At 42.0% G+C, this 23,936-nt stretch overlaps 1 protein-coding gene across 2 annotated transcripts; it reads right to left on the reverse strand.

Annotated features, from left to right (window-relative positions):
* Positions 1 to 2,858: 2,858 nt before the first annotated feature.
* ttc1 (tetratricopeptide repeat domain 1) lies at positions 2,859 to 23,781 on the reverse strand. Of its 2 annotated transcripts, none has more exons than XM_071413934.1 (8): positions 23,688 to 23,781; positions 10,160 to 10,748; positions 9,912 to 9,972; positions 9,713 to 9,825; positions 9,189 to 9,225; positions 8,737 to 8,885; positions 3,679 to 3,733; positions 2,859 to 3,247 (listed from the first exon to the last, which is right to left on the reverse strand). In XM_071413934.1, exons 2-8 carry the CDS (start codon positions 10,724 to 10,726, stop codon positions 3,111 to 3,113), a joined length of 1,119 nt encoding a protein of 372 aa, XP_071270035.1. In that variant the 5' UTR covers positions 10,727 to 10,748; positions 23,688 to 23,781; the 3' UTR covers positions 2,859 to 3,110. The 2 variants fall into 2 exon arrangements, with proteins under 2 accessions (XP_071270035.1, XP_071270044.1); XM_071413943.1 differs by having other exon boundaries at positions 23,670 to 23,721.
* Positions 23,782 to 23,936: the final 155 nt, after the last annotated feature.

Here is a 23,936-nt window from a genome sequence, read left to right on the forward strand (position 1 = left end):
CTCCAACCACTGACATTCTAAGCTTTGCCCACTGAGCATTAGGCCTAGATTAAAACAGATCAAGCGCTAACCAGCGATAGCCGACACCCGCATAGCTGATGTTTTGGCGGTGTCGGAGGTGTAACTGCGTTGGAGCTGTCAAATCGGTGAGCAGCTGCTCTTAATCGTTGTCACGAAACCACACCCGTTCCGCTCGCATTAGAAGTTCAGAACGAGAAACTTGGCTATTTACAGTGCATTCGGAAAGTATTCAGACCACATTTTGTTATGTTACATCCTTATTCTAAAATGGATTAAATAAAAATAAATCTCAATCAATACCCCATAATGACAAAGCAAAAACAGGTTTTTAGATATTTTAGCACATTTATTTACATAAGTATTCAGACCCTTTGCTACGAGACTCGAAATTGAGCTCAGGTGCATCCTGTTTCCATTGATCATCCTTGAGATGTTTCTACAACTTGATTGAAGTCCACCTGTGGTAAATTCAATTGATTGGACATGATTTGGAAAGGCACACACCTGTCTGTATAAGGTCCCACAGTTGACAGTGCATGTCAGAGCAAAAACCAAGCCATGAGGTCCAAGGAAATAAGCTGAGACAGGATTGTGTCGAGTCACAGATCTGGGGAAGGATACAAAAAAATGTCTGCACCATTGAAGGGCCCAAAGAATTACGTGGCCTCCATCATTCTTAAATGGAAGTTTGGAACCACCGAGACTCTTCCTAGAACTGTCCGCCTGGGCCACACTGAGCAATTGGGTTTGAAGGGCCTTGGTCAGGGAGCTGACCAAGAACCCGATGGCCACTCTGAAAGAGCTCCAGAGTTCCTCTGTGGAGGTAGGAGAACCTTCCAGAAGGACAACTATCTGTGCAGCACTCCACCAATCAGGCCTTTATGGTAGAGTGGCCAGACGGAAGCCACTCCTCAGTAAAAGGCACATGACAGCCCACTTGAAGTTTGCCAAAAGGCACCTAAAGGACTCAGACCATGAGAAACAAGATTCTTTGGTCTGATGAAACTCCCGATCGAACATCTCTGGAGACCTGAAAACAGCTGTGCAGCGACACTCCCCATCCATCCCGACAGAGCTTGAGAGGATCTGTAGAGAATGGGAGAAACTCACCAAATACAGGTGTGCCAAGCTTGTAGCGTCCTAGCCAAGAAGACTCAAGGATGTAATTTCTGACAAAGGTGCTTCAACAAAGTACTGAGTAAAGGGTCTGAATACTTAAGTAAATGTGATAGCAAACATTTCTAAAAACCTGTTTTTACCTTGTCATTATGGTGTAGTGTGTGAAGATTGATGAGAACAATTTTAGAATAAGGCTGTAACAGCACAAAACGTGGAAAAAGTCAAGGGGTCAGAATACTTTCCAATTGCACTGTAGAAATGACACTCAAATTGAAAATCATTAAACAAAATAATGAGGATTTCTATCAGCCTAATCAAGTTGTAGATTACATCTCACAGTCCAGTGTTAGAATTTGTAAACGAGGCTGCATGGGATTTCTCTTAATGTGACTCCATAGCCAATGTCCACTTTAAGTATAATGCTGGGAGCTGCTTGTGGATTTAACGCAGTTCCACCTCTGACACCGTCAAAAGATCAGCTATATGGATGTGGGAGAATCACCATCAGTTATTTTGATCGTCTACACCGGTCCAAAAATGTGGGCCCAATCAGAATGTGGACTACATCAGCACCAGGTATAAACGGGGCTTCAGTCTTTCCCCAACCTTATACCAGCTCCTGTTATCCCACAGTAAGCTACTCGCTGAGCTACAAGCAGCCTTAAAGAACAGGAGTTAGCTGAACAACTTCAAATGTCTAGACTGTTCCTGGGGAGATGCAGTACTTAAAGTGTGTAATCTACAACTGACTGGCAGATACAGAAAATCAAAGATATCACGCTCCCCCACTTAGTGTCCTGTAGGGCTCTATTCAATCAGTTTCGCTGAAGCGTAAGAAATTTGAAGGTAATTTCCTTATGAGCCGACATATGCAGCGTTTAACATGAATGCAGTCTCCACTAACGCGGGAACATTGCCTTTAAATTTCAATCACACTAACGCTGAAGCCCAACTCATCCAGCACATAGATTTTTTGATGACATTACATTTTATGTGCAAATTTAAGCGTACATGTCATTTTCCTTGCCAGATGTCCCTCTTTAGTCACTCTCTAGGGTTAAAACCACAATCTTCCTCCCTGACTTTCCTCCTCACTTCAAGACAAGCAGAGCAAGTTGACTGGACCGATTGTGAGGTCACAGGCTGGATTGGGGATTCCCAAAGGGAAACAAACACATGGTCAAGTCAGTCAGGAGCAGCTGAAGAGAGCCACAGTGACAATCAGCCGTGGCTCATCTCTCGCGATCTCGTGTACATGTATGCGTTTTGATACAATCTAATGTCTTGACTTAACAGACTGGTGGATGTGGGAAATCCTGTTTTGTAATTACTGTATATCTCCTAAAATCAGTAAATCTGCTTTTTGCCTTTGTACTTGGTGTTTTTCTATATTGTACTGTAATTCACCATTTGACACCAATATGCATATCCTCTGAATATTTAAGCAAATGAGAAAGGCCTACACAGAGTAGTTAATCTTTTCAACACAATTTAACAACTACACTCTGGCCCTGTACACTGAGGTTGTACAACTGATGTACAACACATTTGACAAAAAGGTGCGATACCACAGATATTCTTCAGAGGTTGTCAAATGTGTTGTACATCAGTATAACCTGAGTGTTTATGGGGCCAATGACTTTCAATCCTCACATCCTGACCTCAAAGAAGTGGCAAAGGAAATAGCTCCATATAAAAACAAGGACAACGCTGCAAAGTAACAGTCATTGATCATTTAATGGCTATACCCTTAGGAAACACAGTTTACTTTTCAGACGGTTAAACAGTACACTCTCACACACACTATCACATCTTATTTAACCATGAAAGACTCATTTGTCGTGTGGATTTCAAACGGATCCCACTCAGACCTCTGACACACCAGTGGAGGGTCCTGAGTGTCAGTCTCTTAGCTCTGGGGATGGAAGGCCAGCCAGGTGTGACGGCTCTCAGACTGGCTTGTCATGCTGTTATCTGTTGTTGTTATTTGGACTCTGAACAAAGTTGACGGAGTAGGATCCCGTGCCTGTATCCTGGTTCATCTGGAAGTTTGAGGTAGACAGACCAAAAGGCCGTAGGAACATATTGCCCAGGTCCTTCAGCTTGCCTATGGACAAACAGACAGGGTAAAGGCAAAATACACGAAGGCTAAATTATGACAAAAATTGTGATGAAAACAATAAAATGACTAATAACACATGAAAACATTTCCATTTAGGTCCGTATTATTAAACAACCTTTCTCCTTCCTACCTACACACTGGTTTACCACTCCCAGCCTAGTGAGTAACAGCTGGATCCACACAACATTATAGGTGACCATGATGGAACAGAACCACCCTAAAACTGCAATGGCATGTTGCGGCCACCCTCACTTGCTAACAATCTGATTTAACATATCACAGTGCACCATTCAGTGTTTCTTGCTGATCAGTGAATGTACTTTAGTCTCTAGCCTTTTGAAAACGTTCCCCTGGGGGTCCAATCCACGCAAAGCAAGAGAAAAGCAGTAGGTGAAAAATACAAAAAGGTCTCATACCCATCATCTCTTCCTTCAGCTTCTCATTTCGCTCGTGGATCTGTTGTGGAAGCCGCTGTATGGAGGAGATAGAAAGAGAGTCAGTCAGTCAAGGTGGCTGGTTACTATTCTGTGGCCCCAACATTTCACACACACAACAGTGCACATCAGATATGATTTAGCTCCCTCTGATCTCACAACCTTTACTTGTTTGGAATAGAACTTCAAGGACATGGTGTTACTACTTTACCCCCTGGTTGTCTTGACAACGTCACTGTGGTGGGACTATTGCGTTACACTTGTCCGTAACCCCTGGACAAGAGCTAGTAACCTCAGACGTAGTGGGAAAGGGGGATACATAGTCAGTTGTACAACTGAACGCCTTCAACTGAAATGTGTCTTCCGCATTTAACCAGAGGGTGCCTTAATCGATATCCACGTCTTCGGCGCCCGGGGAACAGTGGGTTAACTGCCTTGCTCAGGGGCAGAACGACATATTTTACCTTGTCAGCTCAGGGATTCGATCCAGCAACCTTTCGGTTACAGGCCCAACGCTCTAACCACTAGGCCGCCCCACAGGTTTTTCCCCTCAATCCATCACAGTAATATCTCATTATCCACCTCAGGTCAGAACCCCTTTTCTCTGCTTTGTAATTATTGGCATATTATATCTAGGGCGCTGGTCTATACAGCATGCCTCCAAGGACATAGAGTGCCTTCAGAAAGTATTCACACCCCTCAACTTTTTCCACATTTTGTTGTGTTTGAATCTGAATTTAAAATGGATTAAATTGAGATTCTCCTCACTGGCCTACAGTGCATTCGGAAAGTATTCATACCCCTTGACTATTTCCACATTTTGTTACGTTACAGCCTTATTCTAAAATGGATGAAATAGCTTTTTCCCCCTCAATCTACACACAATACCCCCTAACGACAAACCAAAAACAGGTTGAGACATTTTTGCAAATACAAAACTGAAATATCAAATTTTCATAAGTATTCAGACCTTTTACTCAGTATTTTGTTTAAGCACCTTCGGCAGCGATCACAGCCTCGAGTCTTCTTGGGTATGACACTATAAGCTTGACACACCTGTATTTGGAGAGTTTCTCCCATTCTTCTCTGCAGATCCTCTCAAGCTCTGTCAGGTTGAATGGGGAGCGTCGCTACACAGCTATTTTCAGGTCTCTCCAGAGAAGTTCATTCGGGTTCTAGTCTGGGCTCTGGCTGGGCTACTCGAGGACATTCAGAGACTTGTCCCTATGCCACTTCTGCCTTGTCTTGGCTGTGTGCTTAGGGTCGTTATCCTGTTGGAAGGAGAACCTTCGCCCCAGTCTGAGGTCCTGAGAGCTCTGGAGCAGGTTTTTAATCAAGTATCTCTCTGTACTTTGTTCCGTTCATCTTTCCCTCGACCCTGATTAGTCTCCCAGTCCCTGCCACTGAAAAACATCCCCACAGCATGATGCTGCCACCACCATGCCTCACCGTAGGGATGGTGCCAGGTTTCCTCCAGACGAGACGCTTGGCATTCAGGCCAAAGAGTTCGATCTTGGTTTCATCAGACCAGAGAATCTTGTTTCTCATGGTCTGAGAGTCCTTTAGGTGCCTTTTGGCAAACTCCAAGCGGGCTGTCATGTGCCTTTTACTAAGGAGCGGTTTCCGTCTGGTCAATCGACCATAAATTCCTGATTGGTGGAGTGCTGCAGAGATGGTTGTCCTTCTGGAAGATTCTCCCATTTCCACAGAAGAACTCCGGAGCTTTGTCAGAGTGACAATCGGGTTCTTGGTCACCTCCCTGACCGAGGCCCTTCTCCCCCGATTGCGCAGTTTGGCCAGGCGGCAGGCTCTAGGAAAAGTCTTGGAGGTTCCAACCTTCCATTTAAGAATGATGGAGTTCACTGTGTTCTTGGGGACCTTTAAAAAGGTGCAGAATTTTTTTTGTACCCTTCCCCAGTTCTGTGACTCGACACAATCCTGTCTCTGAGCTCTACGGACAATTCCTTCGACCGCATGGCTTGGTTTTTGCTCTGAGATGCACTGTCTACTGTGGGACTTTGTATAGACAGTGTGCCTTTCCAAATCATGTCCAATTGAATTTACCACAGATGGACTCCAATCAAGTTGTAGAAACTTGGACTCTCGAAGGATGATCGATGGAAACAGGATGCACCTAAGCTCAATTTCGAGTATCATAGCAAAGGGTCTGAATACTTACGTAAATAAGATATTTCTGTTCATTTGTTATGAATTTGCAAACATTCCTAAAAAAATACGCTTTCTCTTTGTCATTATGGGGTATTGTGTGTAAATTGATGAGGAAATGTAATCCATTTTAGAATAAGGCTGTAACGTAATAAAATGTGGGAAAAGTAAAGGGGTCTGAATACTTTCCGAATTCACTGTACACACAATACCCCATAATGTCAAAGTAGAATTATGTTCTTCTATTTTTTTATTTTATTTTTTCTAATTTTTATTTTATTTTTTACAAATGAATTAATGAAAAGATAAAATGTCTAGAGTCAATAAGTATTCAACCCATTTGTTATGGCAAGCCTAAATAAGTTCAGGAGTAAAAATGTGCTTAACAAGTCACATAGTAAATTGCATGGACTCACTCCGTGTGCAACAAGTGTTTAACATGATTTTTGAATGACTACCTCATCTCTGTACCCCACCCATACAATTATCTGTAAGGTTCCTCAGTTGAGCAGTACATTTCAAACACAGATTCAACCACAAATACCAGAGAGGCTTTTCAATGGCTTGCAAAGAAGGGCACCTAATGGTAGATCGCAAAAAGATAAAATAAATAAATAAAGAAGCAGACATTGAATATCTATTTGAGTATGGTGAAGTTATTATTTACACCTTGGATGTTGTATCAATACACCCAGTAACTACAAAGACGTCCTTCCTAACTCAGTTGCCGGAGAAGAAGGACACCGCTCAGGGATTTCACCATGGTGACTTTAAAACAGTAACAGAGTTTAAAGGCTGTGCTGTGCAAGGAGAAAACACTGTAGTTACTCCACAATACTAACCTAATTGACAGAGTGACAAGGCACTAAAGTAATACTGCAAAAAAAAATAGGCAAAGCAATTCACTTTCTTCCTGAATAGAAAGTGTTATTGGATTTTCCCCAAACATAGCACATTACTGAGTACCACTCTCCATATTTCAAGTATAGCGGTGGCAGCATCATGCTATTGGTATGCTTGTAATTGTTAAGGACTGGGGAGTTTAAGATAAAAAATAAACAGAATGGAGCTAAGCACAGGCAAAATCCTAGAGGAAAACCTGGTTCAGTCTGCATTCCACCAGACACAGGAAGATGCATTCACCTTTCAGCAGGACAATAACCTAAAACACAAGGCCAAATCTACACTTAACAAAAATACAGTGAATGTTCCCGAGTGGCCGAGTTACAGTTTTGACTTAAATCTACTTGAAAATCTATGGCAAGACTTTAAAATGGTTGTCTAGCAATGACCAACAACCAAATTGACAGATCTGTGTGTAAAACTCTTAGAGACTCACAGCTGTAATCACTGCTAAAGGTGCTTCTACAAAGTATTGACTCAGGGTTGTGAATACTTATGTAAATGAGATATTTCTGTATTTCATTTAATCAATCAATTTGAAAATGTCTCAAATGTCTAAAAACAATTCACTGTCTATGGGACATTGTGTGTAGATTGGCAGATAATAAATATATATTTAATTCATGCAGTAACAACAAAATGTGGAATAAGTCAAACGGTATGAATACTTTCTGAAGGCTCTGTAACTGCTCTCATCTCACATTATCCATTCTAGACCAAACAAAGGAAATGTGGAGATGTTGGGAGGAGTGGAGTTGATTCTTGATTCTCCGGCCCTGTGTGTGTGTCAGGGCCGGAGGAGATACATTAGACAGAGTATTTTGAGACCATTTAGTGTCTTCCGGTGTAGCTTCATATGAAAGTAATTGCACTATGCTCCTTCCTCTCCGTATTTTATCTGTCTTCTCCTTGCCTCGGTCTACTCTTCTGTTTCAGGCCAGGCCAAGATGGGGCGACCGCGTTCCAAATGGTTCCTAATCCCTTATAAAGTGCACTAGGATAGGCCAGTTGTGCGCACCCGTAGGGTGGCACACAATTGGCCCAGCATCGTCCGGGTTAGGCCGGGGTAACCCGTCATTGTATGATAAGATTTTGTTCTTAACTGATTTGCCTAGTTAAATAAAGGTTAAAAATGTTTTTTTTTAAGAACTGGGCAATATGGACAAAAATCCATGTTGCAATAAATTGCCTGAATTGATGCGATGATGATAAATAGAACAATACGTTTATAACATTAATGTCGAGCACCAGTTATTATTATTATATTTTAAACTACTACTACTACTAGGTTGATGGTTGTAGCCAACAATTGTCCCATTAACAATGACCCATATTAGCAAACTTATTTAATTTCAAACTTCACATTTCTCTAGTATAGGCTACTTATCGTAATGAACGATTTCAGCAAAATGCCTGCGATAAGCGGTCGGTGTCGATCATTTTGGGTTTATCGTCCCTGCTCTACTACTTAGTGCACTATATATGTAATAGAGGGTGCCATTTGAGATGCGTGCGCTGTGAGCTTGTGTTGTGTAAGCCGCCTCCTCATGGCTACATTAGTAAGAGCTGCTGCTTGGCTCCTGTTGCTATGCATGGCCTCATTCAGAACAACAACAAAAAACATCTCTACCCTTGACACAGATACAGCCAACTCCAGCACAGACAGCCTCATTGAATGGAAAGATGAAAAACCCTTTGTCCAAGCCATTTCAGTTTGCCTCACATCAATATTGCAAGTTAAACAGTGATGATCAATTCGAACCCTAGCTATTGAACGAGCAAGATCAATGAAATTGTCAAATATCAAAATCTTGTTTTTTCATCCAACATGTAAAACCCAACCCTTATACAGTAGTCTCCAAGTGTTAAAAGTGAACTATGTGCATCTACTGAATAGTGACCGTTAAGTGCAAGCTTTCTCTGTTCTGCTAAATCGTTACTTTGAGTTAAATGTCCGTTTTTGCCACTAACCATGCAGGCCTCTCTGGCTGAAGGAAGGTTTGGGTCTTTCTCCAGAGCAGCCTTGTAGTCTTCCAAAGCCTCATCCAGCTTGTCTGTTTTCTCATAGAGCTCTGCCCTCCGCAGGATCGCCCGCATGTAGTTTGGGCTCAACTCTATAGCTGGAGGTGAAAAAAAACAAGGAAACAAATGTTCAGAGTGCTAGTTATGTAGCAATGAGTATGAATAAATGTAATTCACCCAAATCTGCACCTGGTGTTGGTGATTTTGATAATAGCAACTGCAATTTACCGGATACACCTGGTTTGGGTGAACAGAAAATATGTAGAAACATGGGGGGGTTCTGGAGTGGGCAGTGTGTTCGCTACACACACCATACACTGGTAAAGCAGGACACTGGGTCCCAGACAGTTCAATCATCTGACATGGTTGAATTACAATACATACAGATTTAACAGTCTCACCTTTTGTGCAGTCAGCAATGGCTTTCTCATTCTTATCCTGTTGGCGGGGAAAAAAGGTTTGATTGAAACTCAAGTCTGCATTTTGTTGTGTATTTGTCTAGGTGTTGTACATTTGTTTGGGTGGAATAGTTATGATATGACATCATCAACTCCAAATGACCTGTTGATGTCTTGACACATAGGACTCGAATGAATCAGGCAAGAGCATAGTTCCCATTCAAACCTATAGCTACAGTGGAGTACCACTAGGTGTCACAAGAGCTCTGCGTCTTTTTGCCCCACCACTAAACCTCGCACATGACTTCGCAATAGTAGAAGATAGTTTACTTGATACAATTGTGCCATAAAAGGTACACTTTAGCCATATGTTATAATTTATATAAGTAGTCGTCTGAGAAGGTATTTTCACAAAACAAACAGAAGTTTAGGAAACCTCAGGAGGGTAATAACAATCAACTAGATAAACTCAGATAGGTCCTTAGAATTCCCCACTTGGTTAAGTTTATTGTTACCATCAGTCTTACCAGGTGCAGGCGGGCAGCAGCACGGTTAGAGAAGAGAATAGCCCTCTCCTTGCTGTAACACACAGGGCACACTCCCAAAGCTGCCGTGTAAGACTCCTCTGCCTCAGTGTGCTCTAGGAAGATAAAGGGTCAGTCAATTCCTATTTGACACGTTTCCTCTAACAGCCGCCCTACAGCAGTTTAGCCTACAGCAGCTTACCTCCACTCTTGAACTGACTGTTCCCCTTGTCCTTTAGTGTCATGCTCTCCTCTCTGCGGCTCTATGGCACAAAGGAAACAAACATTAAACACAAAAGATGGGGAGCTTATGCAATGTCAACTTACTAAGCACCAAATGATGGTTGTAGAGTTTCAAGTTGGGAAAAAAGCATATTGCATTTTGGTGAGTTATTATTATAACAGAAACACGTTGTAGGAAACTAATGTTTAGACTAGGATAAAATTCACCTCCTTTTCTTCCTCTGTCAGGACTTTCTCCACTTCTCTCAGATACTCCTCGTCAAACTCAGGAGCTGGGTTCTCTTCTCCTTTCAGTTCAGTATCAGAATCTCCCCCTTCAACTGCCAAACTCATGTCTTCTTCAGTGCACTCATCCCAACTCTCTTTCTCCTCCTCCATTCCTTCACCTCTCTCCCCCTCTTTATCTTCCAATATTGTCGTTCTCACCCCTGACAACTCAGCTTCTCCTAACTCTGCATTGATGTGTACTTCCTCTGTGTTTTGTGAGTTGTTCAATCTGACTGTCTCTTTACTGTCTCCCTCTGCTCCCTGGCATAATGGTGGGGCTTCTGAACAGTCAGTCTTCCTTTCCTTGTCACCCATGGAGCCGTCTGCTCCATCCAGAGACTCCTCACAGTCAAAGAAGGCATCGTCCTCCTGCTCAGTACCCCTGTGGGCTGCTGTGCTTTGGCTGTCTGGACATTCATGCTGTTCGGATACTCTCATAGCATTGGTCAGAGAGTTGGTCATCTTGTCAAGGAGCGCCTCGGACTCCTTTTCTGCTGTGGAATCCATACAATTTTCTCCCTGTACAAAACTTCACATAAGAAGAAGGCGTTGTAGTCAGTTCTACATTCTGTCAATTTAACCTGCATCTCAGTTTAACATAAGGATAGACTATGTTACAGTGCACTGAGATACCATTGACCAGAGATAATATAATTCACATAGCTAGCCAGAGCCGTGGTCTCGAGCGCTCAAATCTCAGCTAGCAGGGTGATTCTCATTAAAACAGTTTTAAAATGTCTGTAGCAAATTGAGTTACAAAACCATGATGCATCTGAAAAACTATCAACTATCATTCTGAGGACTAAGATGTGTAGTTTTTGGGAAAGTGTCTTATTTTAAATACATTAACATTTAACACATTTTTTAAATTTTCACCCCAAAATCTCATTACCGAAATGCGTCTGGATTAATTTCTCGGGTCATTTTATGAAATGTTTTATTTGAATAAAACAAAATACAAAGTGTACAAAGCATTAGAAACACCTGCTCTTTCCATGACATAGCTTTCACCAAGTGTTGGATTCTAGCTTGAAATATGTTCAGAACGTAACAACGGGGAGGAGACAGGTTAAAGACTTTTAAGCCTGGAGACAACTGAGACACAGATTGTGTATGTGTGCCATTCAGAGGCTGAATGGGCAAGAAAATATTTAAGTGCATTTGAACAGGGTATGGTAGTAGGTGCCAGGTGCACCGGTTTGAGTCAAGAACTGCAACGCTGATGGGTTTTTCACACTCAACATGGGCCAGCATCAGTGTGGAATGCCTTCTAGAGTCCATAAACTGCCGAATTGAGGCTGTTCTGAGGGGAAAAGGGGGTGCAACTCAAAAATAGGAGTGGAGGCTAACATAGCAGCAAAGGGGGGACCATTTCCATATGAATGCCCATGATTTTGGAATGAGATGTATGACAAGCAGGTGTCCACATACTTTTGGTAATGTAGTGTATTTCTTTTCAAGGACCATCAATTTGTAATAGTTCTTATTTTGCAATTGTTTCTAGTCGCCACCAGATGTGTGGACACCAGATATGTGGACACCTGCTCATGGAACATCTCATTCCAAAATCATGGGTATTAATATGGAGTTGGTTCCCCTTTGCTGCTATAACAGCTTCCACTCTTCTGGGAAGGCTTTCCACTAGATGTTTGAACATTACTGTCGGGACTTGCTTCCATTCAGCCACAAGAGCATTAGTGAGGTCGGGCACCGATGTTGGGCGATTAGGCCTGGCTCGCAGTCCAATTCATCTCAAAGGTGTTCGATGGGGGTGAGGTCAGGGCTCTGTGTAGGCCAGTCAAGTTCTTCCACACCGATCAACAAATCATATCTGTATGGACCTCGCTTTGTTCACGGGGGCATTGTCATGCTGAAATAGGAAGGGCCTTCCACAAACGGTTGCTACAAAGTTGGAAGCACAGAATCATCTAGAATGTCATTGTATGCTGAAGCATTAAGATTTCCCTTCACTGAAACTAAGGGTCCCCGAACCATGAAAAACAGCCCCAGAACATTAGTCCTCCTGCACCAAACGGTACAGTTGGCGCTATACATTGGGGAAGGTACGTTCTCCAGGCTTCCGGCAAACCCAGAGTTGACCGTCGGACTGCCAGATGTGCCACGTTGAAAGTCACTGAGATCTTCAGTAAGGCCATTCTACTGCCAATATTTGTCTATGGAGATTGCATGGCTGTGTGCTCGATTTTAAACATCTGTTAGCAAAGGGTGTGGCTGAAATAGCCGAATCCACTAATTTGAAAGGATGACCACATACTGTTGTATATATATAGTGTACATGAGTGGTAAATCAGTACTGATGATGTTGTAATTTGAGTAGTGATGAGCAGAATTTAGGACATACTGGTAAACACACATTTCCCATTCATATTCCTAAACAATTCCAGCTTAATGATAGTATTGTACACTGAACAAAAATATGAAATGCAACATGTAAAGTGTTGGTCCCATGTTTCATGAGCTGAAATAAAAGATCCCAGAAACTTTCCATATGCACAAAAATCGCATTTTCTCAAATTTTGTGCACAAATTTGTTTACATCCCTGTTAGTGAGTATTTTTTCCTTTGCCAAGATAATCCATCCACCTGACAGATGTGGCATATCAAGAAGCTGATTAAACCGCATGATCCTTACACAGGTGCACCTCGTGCTGGGGACAATAAAAGGCCACTCTAAAATGTCACAACACAATGCCACAGATGTCTCAAGTTTTGAGGGAGCATACAATTGGCATGCCGACTGCAGGAATGTCCAGCAGAACTGTTGACAGATCATTTCATGTTATTTTCTCTACCGTAAGCCACCTCCAACGTTGTTTTAGAGAATTTGGCAGTACGTCCAACAGGACTCACAACCACAGACCACATGTATGGCGTTGTGTGGGCGAGCGATTTGCTGTCACCACTGTGAACACAGTGCCCCATGGTGGCGGTGGGGTTATGGTATGGGCAGGCATAAGCTACGGACAACGAACACAATTACATTTTATCGATGGCAATTTAATGCACAGAGATACTGTGACGAGATCCTAAAGACACATTGTCGTGCCATTCATCCTCTGTCATCACCTCAAAGTTTCAGCATGATAATGCACGGCTCCATGTCACAAGGATCTGCACACAATTCCTGGAAATTGAAAATGTCCCAGTTATTCTATGGCCTGCATAATCACCAGATATGTCACCCATTTACCATGTTTGGGATGCTCTGGATCGACATGTACAACAGCGTGTTCCAGTTCTCTTAATATCCAGAAACTTCGCACACCCATTGAAGAGAAGTGGGACAACATTCCACGGGCCACAATCAACAGCCTAATCAACTCTATGCAAAGGAGACGCAAAGTTTTCTGATCCACTCTCATACCTTTTTTTAAGGTATCTGTGACCAACAGATGCATATCTGTATTCCCAGTTATGTGGAATCCATAGATAAGGGCCTAATGAATTTATTTCAATTGACTGATTTCCTTACGTGTACTGCAACAGTGAAATATTCAAAATTGTTGCATGTTGCGTTTAATTTTGGGGTATTTGAGAATCTACTACTTAACAACTACGAAAAAGCGTCTTGCTTCCAACTGGCAGCTTTATAGTGTCACCGGTCGGGAGAAGGGCGGGTGGGCTGTGTGAGGAAAACGGCATGCGAACTGTCACCAGAACGGCAGGAGCTGGGCTGCCGCTTGATAAAGCGGAATATCCCGGGCGCCCCTGAATGAGGAGATTGGCAAAAAAAGCACTTGAGCTTGTTGAAGAGAAAAAGTCACAATGTAGAACTGACGCCAGAGCAGGATGCAGTGTTGTGTCTCTCCCCCTTCATGTGGCTCTTCAGGGTCGATTCACCCATGCTGGCAATGTCGAAGTCTGAAGCATTTTATTGCACCTTACACGGTGTGGGCTGGTTGGGTTCAGTGATGTAGTGGTAAAAAAAAGGTGGGTAAACTATAATGAACAAAAATATAAAACAAGTAATTCATTGGTCACATGTTTCATGAACTGAACTAAAAGATCCCAGAAATGTCCCATACGCAAAAAAAGCAGGATTGAATCTACATTTGCCCAGCATTTTAGCTATCGATGTGATGTTTGGCAGCGCCTAATCAGTCAGTTCTGTAACTGCCTGGCTGAGTGGCAGTGTGGGTGTAATGAGCGAGCTCGCCTGGCAACCAGAGCACAAAACACGTGAGGAAATAAAACTCAATAGTCTGCCTGGAAATTCATTTGCAAGACCAACATATTTTCCTAAGATTTTTTTATAAACATATTTGATAATTTTCTGTTCCACTCACTTAAATTCAAGTACTTTTCAAGTACCAAGTTGAGAAAATGTCCGATTTTCAAGGAATTCCAGGACTTGAATTTCAGAGTGCCAAATTAAAGTACTTTAAGCACCTCAAGCACCTTGTGTGAAACCTGTCAGTGTTATGTTTAACTCAGACCTTTACATCAGGTAAGCAATTGCAAAAAAATATTAGAAATATTGATTTGTATATTACTTTTTTGAACTGTTAAGGTAATGAGAATTTAGTGAAAATGTTGGTAAAATGCATAACATCTGATAAAAAAACAATAATTAAGATATAGATAAGTACAGACTAATCTCAGTGATTCAAGAGAAAATTGGGTGGAAAAATTACAAGGATTATTATTATTTTTTGACAGTTTCGTGAGAATGACCCAGCTACACTTTGAAATGGCAGTGAAATGCGAATGCTTCCATACAGACATTAAAGAGTAGGTAGTGTAAGGCATAGCACAGAGAATGTTCGACCAACCTTTACTTGGACACAAACACGTCTTCTAAACTTCCATGTGTAGTTGCAGGGGTTTATTTGAATTCAGAAAAAGCTCTGTTATTCAATTAAATTTAAAAAACGATCCATTAAGTAATCCAACGTGCACTCTGCCATCTTGTATTTTAATATCTTCCCATTGATCGAGAGGCGAGTGTCATCATGACATGCTGCACTTTGGGTAGGACACCCGTCTCAATCAATAACAGAAGATTTGAAGTAGACAAGATGGCAGCGTACATATTGTTGGATTACTTAATGGAGAAATATTTTTATTTAATTGAATAACAGAGCATTTTCTAAATTCAAACAAACCCCCTGCAACTACACATGGAAATTAAGAAGACGTGTTTTGTCTTCAAAGTCAGGAATTGAGGAAGTATCGCCAAGTAAAGGTTGGTCGAACATTCTCTGTGCTATGCTTTACACTACCTACTGTGTAACAGCTGTATGGAAGCATTCATATACAGTGACTTCAGGAAGTATTCACACCCCTTTACTTTTTCCATATTTTGTTGTGCTACAGCCTGAATTTAAAATGGATTAAAATGTAGATTTTGTCACTGGCCTACGACACACAATACCCCATAATGTCAAAGTGGATTTGTTAAAAAAAAAAGTTTTACAAATTAATTAAAAATGAAAAGCTGAAATGTATTTAGTCAATAAGTATTCAACTCCTTTGTCATGGCAAGCCTAAATAAGTTCAGGAGTAAAAATGTGCTTAACAAGTCACATAATACGTTGCATAGGACTCACTGTGTGCAATAATAGTGTTTAACATGAGTTTTGAATGACTACCTCATATACAGTGAGGGAAAAAAGTATTTGATCCCCTGCTGATTTTGTACGTTTGCCCACTGACAAAGAAATTATCAGTCTATAATTTTAATGGTAGGTTTATTTGAACAGTGAGAGACAGAATAACAACAAAAATATCCAGAAAAATGCATGTCAAAAATGTTATAAATTGATTTGCATTTTAATGAGGGAAATAAGTATTTGACCCCTTCTCAATCAAAAAGATTTCTGGCTCCCAGGTGTCTTTCATACAGGTAACGAACGGAGATTAGGAGCACACTCTTAAAGGGAGTGCTCCTAATCTCAGTTTCTTACCTGTATAAAAGATACCTGTCCACAGAAGCAATCAATCAATCAGATTCCAAACTCTCCACCATGGCCAAGACCAAAGAGCTCTCCAAGGATGTCAGGGACAAGATTGTAGACCTACACAAGGCTGGAATGGGCTACAAGACCATCGCCAAGCAGCTTGGTGAGAAGGTGACAACAGTTTCTGTGATTATTCGCAAATGGAAGAAACACAAAAGAACTGTCAATCTCCCTCAGCCTGGGGCTCCATGCAAGATCTCACCTCGTGGAGTTGCAATGATCATGAGAACGGTGAGGAATCAGCCCAGAACTACACAGGAGGATCTTGTCAATGATCTCAAGGCAGCTGGGACCATAGTCATCAAGAAAACAATTGGTAACACACTATGCCGTGAAGGACTGAAATCCTGCAGCGCCCGCAAGGTCCCCCTGCTCAAGAAAGCACATATACATGCCCGTCTGAAGTTTGCCAATGAACATCTGAATGATTCAGAGGACAACTGGGTGAACGTGTTGTGGTCAGATGAGACCAAAATGGAGTTCTTTGGCATCAACCCAACTTGCCGTGTTTGGAGGAGGAGGAATGCTGCCTATGACCCCAAGAAACCATCCCCACCGTCAAACATGGAGGTGGAAACATTATGCTTTGGGGGTGTTTTTCTGCTAAAGGGACAGGACAACTTCACCGCATCAAAGGGACGATGGACGGGGCCATGTACCGTCAAATCTTGGGTGAAAACCTCCTTCCCTCAGCCAGGGTATTGAAAATGGGTCGTGGATGGGTATTCCAGCATGACAATGACCCAAAACACACGGCCAAGGCAACAAAGGAGTGGCTCAAGAAGAAGCACATTAAGGTCCTGGAGTGGCCTAGCCAGTCTCCAGACCTTAATCCCATAGAAAATCTGTGGAGGGAGCTGAAGGTTCGAGTTGCCAAACGTCAGCCTCGAAACCTTAATGACTTGAAGAAGATCTGCAAAGAGGAGTGGGACAAAATCCCTCCTGAGATGTGTGCAAACCTGGTGGCCAACTACAAGAAACGTCTGACCTCTGTGATTGCCAACAAGGGTTTTGCCACCAAGTACTAAGTCATGTTTTGCAGAGGGGTCAAATACTTATTTCCCTCATTAAAATGCAAATCAATTCATAACATTTTTGACATGCGTTTTTCTGGATTTTTTTGTTGATATTCTGTCTCTCACTGTTCAAATAAACCTACCATTAAAATTATAGACTGATCATTTCTTTGTCAGTGGGCAAACGTACAAAATCAGCAGGGGATCAAATACTTTTTTCCCTCACTGTATGTACCCCACACAAACAATTATTTGTAAGGTCCCTCAGTTGAGCAGTAAATTTCAAACACAGATTCAACCACAAGGCACCTATTAGTAAAACTAATAAAAAGTAGACATTGAAAATCTCTTTGAGCATATTAATTACACTTTGGATGTTGTATCAATACACCCAGTCATTACAAAGACAAAGGCGTCCTTCCTAACTCAGTTGCCGGAGAAGAAGGAAACCGCTCAGGGATTTCACCACGAGGCCAATGGTGACTTTTAAAACAGAGTTTAATGGCTGTGATAGGAGATAACTGAGGATGGATCAACAACACTGTAGTTACTCCACAATACTAACCTGATTTACACAGTGAAAAGATAGAAGACTGTACAGAATCAAAATATTCCAAAACATGCATCCTGTTTGCAATAAGGCGCTAATGTAATACTGTCAAAAAATGTGGCAAAGTACGCTCGGATTACAGCCTCGAGTGTTCCGCCCTACTCAACCGGTGTTGCTCATTCAGCCGACAGAAACTTCCAACCGGTTCTCCCCATTAAGCAATGAGATTGAGTCAGAGGCCGAGCCTTCTCAGGTTTCTCCTCCACCCGCTACGGGTCTGAGCCGCCGAAGCCTCTCACCATTAGCTCTGACAAACTAAAAACCCTAGTCATTGGCAACTTCATTACCCGCAATATTAGACTTAAAAAGAATCATCCAGCGATCATACACTGTTTACCAGGGGGCAGACCTACCAGCGTAAAGGCTAATCTGAAGATGGCCCTGGCTAAGGCTAAAACTGGCGAGTGTAGAAAGTATAGGGTTATTGTTATCCACGTCTGAAACAACGATGTTAGGATGAAACAGTCAGAGGTCACAAAGTGCAACACAGCTTCAGCGTGTAAATCAGCTAGAAAGATGTGTCGGCGTCAAGTAATTGTCTCTGGCCCCCTCCCAGTTAGTGGGAGTGATGAGCTCTACAGTCTCACAACTTAATCGCTGGTTGAAAACTGTTTTCTGCCCCTCCCAAAAGATAGAATTTGAAGATAATTGGCCCTCTTTCTGGGACTCACCCACAAACAGGACCATGCCTGGCCTGCTGAGGCGTGACAAGACTCCATCCTAGCTGGAGGGGTGCTCTCATCTTATCTATGAACATAGACAGGGCTCTAACTCCTCTAGCTCCACAATGAGATAGCCAGCCTGCCAGCTTAGAGTCTGCCACTAGCACAGTCAGTGTAGTCAGCTCAGCTATACCCATTGAGACTGTGTCTGTGCCTCGATCTACGCTAAGCAAAACAAAACATGGCTGTGTTCGCCTTCGCAATCTCACTGGAATAAAGACCTCCTCCATTCCTGTCATTATTGAAAGAGATTGAGATCTCACATCTCAAAATAGTGTTACTTAATGTTAGATCCCTCACTTCCAAGGAAGTCAGTCAATTAACTAATCACTGATCATAATCTTGATGTGATTGGCCTGACTGAAACATGGCTCAAGCCTGATGAATTTACTGTGTTAATTGAGGCCTCTCCTCCTGGTTACACTAGTGACCATATCCCCTGTGCATCCTGCAAAGGTGGAGGTGTTGCTAACATTTATGGACAGCAAATTTCAATTTATAAAAAAGAAAATGACTGCGTTTTCATCTTTTGAGCTTCTAGTCATGTTATCTATGCAGCGTACTTATAGTTACTGCTTACAGGACTCGTGGGCCGCATACAGCGTTCCTCACTAAGTTCCTTGAATTCCTATCGGACCTTGTAGTCATGCCAGGTAATATAAAAACATTTGGACTTTAATATTCACATGGAAAAGTCCACAGACCCACTCAAAAAGGCTTTCGGCGCCATTATCGACTCAGTGGGTTTTGTCCAACATGTCATCCAGACCTACTGTACTCATTGCCACAGTCATACCCTGGATTTAGTTTTGTCCCGTGGAATAAATATTGTATATCTAAATGTTTTTCCTCATAGCCCTGAACAATTGGACCACCATTTTATTCAGTTTGCAATCGCAACAAATAATCTGCTCAAACCCCAACCTAGGATCAACAAAAGCTGTGCTATAAATTCTCGGACAACCCAAAGATTCCTAGACGCCCTTCCAGACTCCCTCTACCTACCTAAGGACGTTGGAGTACAGAAATCAGTTAACCACCTAACTGAGGATCTTAACTTAACCTTGCATCATACCCTTGACACAGTCGCACCCCTAAAAACAAAAAACATTTGTCTCGAAGAATTTGCTCCCTGGTTTACAGAAAATACTCGAGCCCTGATGCAAGCTTCCAGAAAATTGGAACGGAAATGGCTCTCCACCAAACTGGAAGTCTTCCGACTAGCTTGGAAATACAGCACCGTGAAATATCAAAGAGCCCTCACTGCTGCTTGAGCATCCTATTTTTCCAACCTAATTAAGGAGAATAAGAACAATCCAACATTTATTTTTGATACTATGGCAAAGCTAACTAAAAAGCATTCAACAAGAGAGGATAGCTTTCACTTCAGCAGTGATAAATTCATGAACATCTTTGGTGAAAAGATAATTATCATTAGAAAGCAAATTACAGACTCCACTTTGAATCTACGTATGTCTCCAAAACTTAGTTGTCCCGAGTCTGCACAGAACTGCCAGGACCTAGGATCAACAGAAACACTCAAGTTTTTAAATCCTGTATCTCTTGACACATTTATGAAAATAGTAATTGCCTCTAAACCATCAAACTGCATACTGGACCCTATTCCAACTAAACTTCTGAAAGTGCTACTTCCTGTACTTGGCCCCCCTATGTTGAACATAATAAATTACTCCCTATCCAACGGATGTGCACCAAACTCACTGAAAGTGGCAGTAATAAAGCCTCTTGAAAAAGCCTAACCTTGACATGGAAAATGTAAAAAAAAAAATAATAATAATAAAAAAAATATTAAAAAAAAAAAAAATCGGCCTATATCAACTCTCCCATTCCTTGCAAACATTTTTTTTTAAAGCTGTTGCGCAGCAACTCACTGCCTTCCTGAAGACAAATAATGTATATGAAATGCTTCAGTCTGGTTTTAGACCCCATCATAGCACTGAGACTGCCCTCGTGGTGTGAAATTACCTTTTAATGCCGTCAGACCAAGGCTCTGCATCTGTCCTCGTGCTCCTAGACATTAATACTGCTTTTGGCACCATCGATCACCACATTCTTTTGGAGAGATTAGAAACCCTAATTGGTCTACACAGACAAGTTCTTGACTGGTTTAAATCTTATATGTCATAAAGATATCAGATATCAGAGACGACTCTGTGGATGGTTTGGCCTCTGACAAATCAATTGTAATAGGCGTTCCTCAAGGTTGCCTACCCTGGAAGCCTCTGTTTCAGACATAAGGAAGTGGATGGCATCAAATGTTTTACTTTTAAACTTGGACAAAACAGAGATGCTAGTTCTAGGTCGCAAGAAACAAAGAGAGCTGCTGTTGGATCTGACAATTATTCTTGATGGTTATACAGTCGTCTCAAATAAAACTTGTGAAAGACCTCAGCGTTACTCTGGACCCTGATCTCTCTTTTGACGAACATATCAAGAATATTTCAAGGACAGCTTTTCTCCACCTTCGTAACATTGCAAAAATCAGAAACTTTTTGTGCTAAACACGGTTGCTAGAATCCTGACTAAAACCCCAAAAATGTATCATATTACTCCAGTGCTAGCCTCTCTACATTGGCTTCCTGTTAAGGCTAGGGCTGATTTCAAGGTTTTACTGCTAAAGCATTACATGGGCTTGATCCTACCTATCTCTCCAATTTGGTCCTGCCGTACATACCTACACGTACGCTACGGTCACAAGACACAGGCCTCCTTATTGTCCCTATAATTTGCTAAGGAAACAGCTGGAGGCAGGGCCTTCTCCTATAGAGCTCAATTTTTATCGAATGGTCTGCATAGCCATGTGAGAGACGCAGACTCGGTCTCGATCTTTAAGTCTTTACTGAAGACACATCTCTTCAGTAGGTCCTATGATTGAGTGTAGTCTGGCCCATGGGTACGAAGGTGAACGGCAAGGCACTGGAGCGACGAACTGCCCTTGCTGTCTCTGCCTGGCCGGCTCCACTCTCTCCACTGGGATTCTCTGTCTCTGACCCTATTACGCGGCCTGAGTCACTGGCTTACTGTGCTCTGCCTTGCCGTCCCTAGGAGGGGTGCGTGACTTGAGTGGGTTGAGTCACAGAAGTAATCTTCCTGTCCGGTTTTGCACCCCCTCAGGCTTGTGCGGTGGAGATCTTCGTGGGCTATACTCAGCCTTGTCTCAGGGTAGTAAATTGGTGGTCTGTTGATATCCCTCTAGTGGGGTTATATACTGCCTGGTTGGCCCTGTCTGTGGGTATTGTCGGACAAGGCCACAGTATCCCCCGACACACCCCTCTCTCAGTCTCTAGTATCTTTGCTGCAATAGTCTATGTGCCGGGGGGCTAGGGTCAGTCTGTTATATCTGGTGTAATTCTCATGTCTTATCTAGTGTCCTGTGTGAATTTAAGTATGCTCCCTCTAATTAGCTCGCTCTCCCTCCACTCCCGGAGGACCTGAGCCCTAGGATCATTCCTCAGGACTACCTGGCCTGATGACTCCTGGCTGTCCCCAGTCCACCTGGTCGTGCTACTGCTCCAGTTTCAACTGTTCTACCTGCGGCTAGGAAACCCTGACCTGTTCACCGGACGTGCTACCTTTTCCCAGCTGTTTTCGACTCTCTCTCTACTACACCTGCTGTCTCGACCTCTGAATGCTCGGCTATGAAAAGCCAACTGACATTTACTCCTGAGGTACAGACCAGTTGCACCCTCTACAACCGCTGTGATTATTTGACACTGCTGGTCATCTATGAACGTTTGAATATCTTGAAGAACAATCTGTCCTTAAATGGCCATGTACTCTTATAATCTCCACCCGGCACAGCCAGAAGAGGACTTTGAGCCTGGTTCCTCCCAAGGTTTCTTCCTAGGTTCCTGCCTTTTTAGGGAGTTTTCCCTAGCCACCGTGCTTCTACATCTGCATTGCTTGCTGTTTGGGGTTTAAGGCTGGGTTTCTGTATAGCACTTTGTGACATCTGCTGATGTAAAAAGGGCTTTATAAAAAAATGATTTATTGATTGAATTAACATCTTGTCCTAAATACAAAGTGTTATGTTTGGGTTAAATCCAATATAACACATTTCTGAGTACCCCTCTCCATATTTTCAAGCATAGTGGTGGCTGCATCATGTAACGGGTACGTTTGTACTCATTAAAGACTGAGGAGTTTTTCAGGATAAAAAATAAAAAAAAACTAGAGGAAAACCTGGTTCAGTCTGCTTTCCACCAGACACTGGGAGATGAATTCACCTTTCAGCAGTACAATAATCTTGCTTACCAAGAAGACAGTGAATGTTCCTGAGTGGCCGAGTTAGTTTTGACTTAAATTTACTTGAAAATCTATGGCAAGACCTGAAAATGGTTGTCTAGCAATGATCAACAACCAATTTGACAGAGCTTAAAGAATTTTGAAAATAATAAATGGGCAAATTTTGCACAATCCAGGTGTGTAAAGCTCTTAGACTTAGCCAGAAAGACAAACTGCTGTAATCATTGCCAAAGGTGATTCTACAAAGTATTGACTCAGGGGTGTGACTACTTATGTAAATGTGATCTTTCTGTATTTCATTTTCAGTAAATTTGCTAACATTTCTAAAAGCATGTATTCACTTTGTCATTGTGGGGTATTGTGTGTAGATGGGTGAGAAATGTATTTAAACCAATTTGAATTCAGGCTGTAAAAACAAATACGGAATAAATCAAGGGGTATGAATACTTTGAAGGCAATGTATCACCGTCGTTTAAGCCTCTTGTTGTCAGCTCCCTCTCTAACACGAATGTAGAGGCATGGAGACTTTTTTTAAACTTCTAGCTACTACGTTCGCTACAAAACTGTTTACTTAATATTAGCATTATGTTTGCTTATCTAGCAGCAAAAAAGCATTTTTACTTCAGCGATAAAGCTAACGTTAGCTTGCTAGCTAGTCAGCTAAGTTCATGCGTTAGCTAGCTAGCATAATGCTACCTAACAGTTACAGACCCAAATTATACACATTGTGACATTTGAATTATGTTTTCTATATATATTTCAATACTTGAAGCTAAATTACTTCTTCACCATCGTAAACATATATATATTTTTTTTTACAATGGTTCGTTAAGGAGTATAATATTGCATATTTACGATTTAGTACAGTCCTACCTCTACTCACGATGACGTTTCCTCTGTAAACAATGCTTCCGCTTGCTTATCCAATCACATAAGGGTTACGACCCCGAGGAACTCTGGGACATGTAGTCATTAAGGAAACACTTGGCTTAATGAATGTTTCACATAAATACTGTCTGTTTCGTCACAGAATTGTTTTTTGGTTTCACCCTGAAGAAAAACATTAAAAACCGAATAATGAATGAATGAATCTCTCTCAAACGTGCCTTTCAGAAATCCAGC

Source organism: Salvelinus alpinus, chromosome 1 (assembly GCF_045679555.1).
Source record: "Salvelinus alpinus chromosome 1, SLU_Salpinus.1, whole genome shotgun sequence".
Lineage (NCBI taxonomy): Eukaryota > Metazoa > Chordata > Actinopteri > Salmoniformes > Salmonidae > Salvelinus > Salvelinus alpinus.

Coding starts and splice junctions, on each gene's coding strand:
- ttc1 (XM_071413934.1), bottom strand. CDS start 10,726: ATGGATTCCACAGCAGAAAAGGAGTCCGAGGCGCTCCTTGACAAGATG. Junction 9,226..9,712: donor CTGCTGCCCGCCTGCACCTG/GTAAGACTGATG, acceptor CCCCGCCAACAG/GATAAGAATGAGAAAGCCAT. Junction 3,734..8,736: donor CAGCCAGAGAGGCCTGCATG/GTTAGTGGCAAA, acceptor TCCTCCATACAG/CGGCTTCCACAACAGATCCA.